The sequence below is a fragment of the Oryza glaberrima genome, chromosome 1 (assembly GCF_000147395.1).
Source record: "Oryza glaberrima chromosome 1, OglaRS2, whole genome shotgun sequence".
Classification (NCBI taxonomy): domain Eukaryota; kingdom Viridiplantae; phylum Streptophyta; class Magnoliopsida; order Poales; family Poaceae; genus Oryza; species Oryza glaberrima.
This window is the reverse complement of record NC_068326.1, coordinates 27,789,208-27,794,873: the sequence shown is the minus strand read 5'-3', so window position 1 is coordinate 27,794,873 and position 5,666 is coordinate 27,789,208. Positions and strand designations below refer to the sequence as shown.

Here is a 5,666-nt window from a genome sequence, read left to right as displayed (position 1 = left end):
TTCTTATTAGTATTGTTTGTTTGTTTACTTGTTTAAATACATGGTATTTATTTGATTCAAATAAATATTAGAGTATTGCATAATATTTTTTTTTCAAGAGATAGATTCATAAATTTTTTTAAGAGGTTGGAACTCTTGCTAAGTTTTCTCTAAAATCTCTATTTGGTACAATCCTAATGATTTTTCAAGAAAGCTTTAAAGTTTTTTTTATAGGAATTCAATCCTTTAAAAATCTTTTATTCCAAAAGAGCCCTTATCAAGAGGATTATGTGACATTTGCATTGATCCGACATCCATTGTTCACTAACCTGTCCACCGGACGACGGGGAACGGGGGAAGGCTGATAGAGCTTATTAGCTCCGCCGCCGCCGCCGCCACCGTACCTCGGACTGTCGGACACTAGGGTTTATCACAGCATTTTTAGCATCTCAGGCGCGAATCGATGGAGACCAGAGCATTGCTGGGACCCTCCGGCGTCCGACAGCACGACGGCGCGCGGCCAATCCATGGTCCGCTACGGCGGGAGCAGCGGCGATGGGAGGGGAGGAGTCCGAGGAGCTGACGTCGGCGTACGCCAGCGAGACGCCAGCCACTCCATGGTCAGCTACTCCGGGAGCAGCGGCGACGGGAGCAGAGGAGGGAATGTGATTCTACGCGGTCACCTTGAACCCGCGCTTCGTAAGTGAATCCGTGAAGGTGTTGGAGACAGACTTGGAATCGGAGAGGCGTGCGCGTAATTCTTCGTTAGTGTTCGGAATCGGAGAGTTCTCCATCTCACATATTCCCCAACGAAGCCGCCGTAGCGCGCATTTGTAAGATCTGCAAGAAGCTCTCGCCGCCTTACCGAGGAGAGCAAGACAGGGAATCTCTAGGCAATCTCACAAGGATTAGATGGAGCTTCCCAAGCCCGTCGATTTTGAGAAAGGGGCAGAAACAAAACCAACCGAATTCGTCGATCTTGAGAAAGTCCAGGATCCCCCTTCCTAATTTCTAGCTGTAATCCTGCCTCCCTGACTGATGTTTTTGGATCGAAGGCTACGGCCCGCTTTTTATTTCAATCCCTGTCTGATGTGTCTCACCCAGCACGAATTTTTTGGTGTCCCTATCTGGTAAAACTGTTCGATTCAATACAAACTGATTGCGGGCAGTTTGGCACCGAGCAATCTTTCCAACAGTCGGTTAAAATTTGGACCTTTCTTATTTTCCAAACTAATAATCACATAAAATTCAAGCTGAACTTTGCATTGCCAAATCCATGCGGCAAGATCTGCTAAGTTTTGGCCATTTCAAATAGAGAAACAAGCCAAATTTGGTCTCGTTTGGACATCAAACCAAATAGCTATTTTGTTTTAGCAGTGTGCCAGTGTCGTGCTTCTATAGTATATAATATTTGTATTCGTATCTGACAGAAGTCAATCAGTATTACCATAACGGAACCACTGATTCTGTCTAGGTTTGTTTCAGAAACCTATTTTGTATAAATCAACCCAATTTTGAGTCTTAGTTACCGATGTCTTATTGCTCACCATGCTGAAAATTTTCACCACCAATGCAGCAAATTCCTAGGTATACATAGAACTTTACTTTCATGTCACTCAACTACTCAGCCTTATTTCTACAAAACAAATCAAATGTATTGGTTTTTTTTGTTTATCCACTACAAACAGCTATTGAATCCAGCCATTACACCATAATATCATTTTTTTCACCCGCTGAAACTTATTTCCACTTACTAACCTTTTTCTGGTTGATATTTGTTTTTGCAGAAAATTAGCATGGTGATAATATTGGCAGTGTATATTGTTCTTGTAATCATTTGTTTCAAGGGTATGTCGGTCTGGGCAGCTGTTGGAACAACCATCTTTATCACGCCTTCCTACATACTGATGCTAAAGACAATACCATATTTAAGAGACGTCTCCATGGAAAGGTTTGCATCGCACCCTGCAGCTGGTAGAGATGGCAGCAATCTACAATCTGGAAATGTGTAAATCCATCAAACAAGGGGCACTGTACAGTAGAAAGGGCACCTTCTCTATTAAGGTGCCCGACTAGTCCTACAAGTCCTATATTATGGCTTTTTAGTAGTGCGCCATAATAGAAGTTTGAGTTCTATAAAGAACTAGATTCCTCTCTAGTGTCAGCTTGCACTGTAATTGTTACCCTTCGCTAGAATAGTGCTATGTTTATGCATAAGGTGTTATGCCCAGCTAGTTTTTTTATAGTTACGTTGATACCTTGTTTGTTCCCTGCAAAGAAATGTCTCAGTTTTGTGTTTGCAACGTTATATGGTTTTGGGATCTGCTCTGGTTCATTCCCAGCTCTATCCATTGCCTCGGCCGGCGCTCGTTACTTTTGGTTATTTGTTGCTACAGATTCTTCGAACTTACCACGCGAGTGGTGGGACTGTGTAGTATGCACATTTTTTTTTCAAAACAAATCTAGTACAATCTAATTGAGCATTTGAGTTGATCGCTGTTGGCTGTTGTGGCCTTTATGCTTGTCATTTTGATTTCCGCAGTGCTATCAGCCTGTTATCGAACCATTGGCTGTTGCAAACTTGCAGTACGTGCACTATGCTATTGATTGTTGTATTTTGATACGGTAAACAACGCGCTAGTTTTTCCCTCGGCCAAAAAATTTTAATACTGTTTGCCAGGAAACCGGCGAAAAAATTGTTTGGTAGGAGACTGATATATCTGGCTTCTGGGCTCCAAGAAATATCAAATACACTCTCCGTTCTAATTTAGGTGCAGCTATAATTTTCCTGCACAACTTTGACCGTCTGTCTAATTTGAAAAATTTTTGAAAAAAAAATTAAAACATAAGTTTCGTATAAATTACTATTTTATGTTTTATCATCTTATAATAATAAAAATACTAAAAATTTTTTCAAATAAGACGGATTATCAAAATTGGGCACGAAAATTTATGGTTGCACTTAAAATGGAATGGAGGGAGTATATAGATGGCCATGTGGGGCCGCCCGGCACTGCACGGCCTGGGCTGAGGCTTGTCGGGCCGGCACGGCCCAACCGACGCACTGGGCCGTGCCGTGCAAGCCCACGTGCCGCACTCACGACGCAGGCAGGGCCCAACACGCCTCGGAATAAGTCTAATTTCCCTCCCTCCAATTGGGTGGTGACATATATATATATAGCTAAAAAAGTCTATTTTACCTCCCTCTTCTTTGGGCTGTGGTATATAAATAGCTAATAAGTCTATTTAAGATCCCAATTCTTTGGACAACATTTATATGTCTATTTTTAGTCCCTATACTTTGTGTGCCGGCCGGCCCGACAGCGTGCCGGCGGGGAAGCCCAGGCACGGCCCAGCGATCAGGCCGGGCTGGCACGGGCCCGACCCAAGTCGGGCCATGCTGTGCTTGGGCCAGGCCAAAAAGTCATGCCATGGGTCGGGCCTTCGGGCCTCGGGCCTTATGGCCATCTATAGAGTATATAGATACGAGTTGTGGGCGGAGCTAGAAAAAAAATATCATTGGGCCACTCTTCACATACCATGGTGCAAATGCTTAATTCTAAGAGTGATTTATTAGTTCTAAGCATATTAAGTAGTGTAATTAGCAAAAAAAACATTAGTGTCCAGAGTATTTATGTCTTGTCAAGAAGCAGAGCAAGCCATAAGTAGTCTAGCCGAGGCGTCTAGCTGGGCCTATAGATGTCCATATGGCCCGAGGCCCGACGGCCCAGCCCAAGGCACGGTAATTTGGTTCGGTCCAAGCACGGCACGGCCCGACTAGGGTCGTGCCCGTGCCGGCCTAGCCCGACAATCGTGCCGTGCCTGGGCCTCTTCCCTCGGCACGATAGGCCGGCATAGCCCGGCACGATGGAAGAAAAATAATAGAGGGACCCAAAATATACTTAATCAACCATATAAGGCAAGGCCCAAAGAGAAGAGGAATACAAAATAGACTTATTTTCCAGCAATATAGACATAGCCCAAATAGTTGAGGGACGAACAATATACCTATTCTGTGGAGAAGCACGATGGGCTGTCGTGCCTTTGGGCCGGCCCGGCACGACCAGAGTCTTATTGGGCCGTGCCTAAGTCGTATGTGCAGCCCGTGGGCTAGCGCGGCACGACCCGACGTGTATGTTGGGCCATGCCGGCCCAAATGGCCTCGGCCAGGCACAGTCATGCCTGGGCTGTGCCGGGGCGGGCGGCCCATTTGGAATCTATAGCTAGGCCTGGCCTAGCATCTCTATCTTCGCTAGCGCTGCTACCTATTCCTTCCGCTTCAGCAGGAAAAGACGTCATGCCCTTTTTAGAATAGCTTAAAATTCTAAGCCCCATTCTATCTTTCAACTTTAAATTATAACTTCTACGTTTTTCGTTAGTAGACTTCCCAAACTACCAAAGGGGTTGTTTTTTTGCAAGAAAAATTTTTATAGAAGTTGCTTTAAAAAAATAAAAATAAATCATTTTTTAAGTTTATAATAATAATTATTGATTAATTATCTGCTAATGGTCTGTCTTTTTTCACGTGCTACGAAAACTAATCTCTGACTGCATTTGTTGAACGCAGCCTAAGAACCAGTTGTTTGATAACAAGTTTCTATAAATCTAAAAAACGGAGAAAGCTAGCTTCTAATTTATTTTCTAAATTCGATAATTACAATTTCTGATATATATAGGAGAAATCTAGAAGTCCTAGTGAGGAAAGACTTAAAAGTCATACTAGGGAACTAATCATAATAGTCAAGTTCTATTAGGAAACTTATTTGAATATATTGCAAGCCTAAAATTCAGATCACATATTTAACAGGCCTCTACCCCTTTCACTACTACAGAAATCCCCTTAGGTGTCGGTTTTCCCAACCGGCATCACGAGGGCGGTACTGATGTGAAAATCAAATAAGTGCCGGATCTGGTGTTGGTTTAGAACCGACACCTTTGAGGCTCCACGAATAAAAAAAAAAAGCTGGTTCGATGCATCGGCTCGACGCGAGCTGATGCACCGAGCCGAGTAGCTTCCCTTCACCCCGATCAATCCAAGAAATCCAAAAACATTCAAGAACACTAAGTCAATAGTCACATACCGATTCCACTTGGAATCGAATCAATCACACTTTGCACCCCTAAAATAAACCACAATCATCATCACATAATCACAAAAGGAATCATGGAATCACAACATCAAAGAACTTCCAAGAACTTCACTCCCGCCGGCGTTGGATCTGCCCTCGGCCGCCGTCACCGCTGACGGATCCACCCATGGCGGCTACCACCACCGCAACAGCCGCCAGATCCACTCGCGGCTACCACCAGCGCTTAATCTGCCATGGGAGGGTGGCGAGAGGGGTTGGAGGGAGCCGTCGCCACAACCAGATCCACCCACAGCTGCCATATTCGTGCTACCGCCTCCAGTCCAGCTGCCGCACGCCGCTGCCACCTCCATCCCGTTGCTACCGCGGAAGAGGGTGTTAGGAAAGGGCGTTACCGCGGGTGTGGAGGACACTGCTACCGGCTCGCGGGTGGGGAGGAGAGGTAGAAAGAGAGAGAGTCGCAAGAGAGGGGGAGAGAGAGTCACGGGTGAGGAGATAAGGACAGGTGTGACCGGATAAGACACAGTTGGCTCGGCTCGATTTTTTCGGATGTTGGCTTTCTAAAAAGCCCTGGACATATAATTTATTATAATAGGTGTT

At 44.8% G+C, this 5,666-nt stretch overlaps 1 protein-coding gene across 1 annotated transcript; it reads left to right on the top strand.

Moving 5' to 3' along the window:
- The first annotated feature begins 594 nt into the window (after positions 1-594).
- Positions 595-1,991, top strand: LOC127752713 (uncharacterized). The gene is made up of 2 exons (XM_052278147.1): positions 595-981; positions 1,767-1,991. Exons 1-2 carry the CDS (start codon positions 892-894, stop codon positions 1,989-1,991), a joined length of 315 nt encoding a protein of 104 aa, XP_052134107.1. The 5' UTR covers positions 595-891.
- Positions 1,992-5,666: the final 3,675 nt, after the last annotated feature.

What these genes read in the sequence shown, in the direction of transcription:
- LOC127752713 (XM_052278147.1), top strand. Translation starts at nt 892, where the DNA reads ATGGAGCTTCCCAAGCCCGTCGATTTTGAGAAAGGGGCAGAAACAAAA. An exon ending in AGAAAGTCCAGGATCCCCCT is followed by an intron (nt 982 to 1,766) that starts TCCTAATTTCTA and finishes TTGTTTTTGCAG; the next exon opens with AAAATTAGCATGGTGATAAT.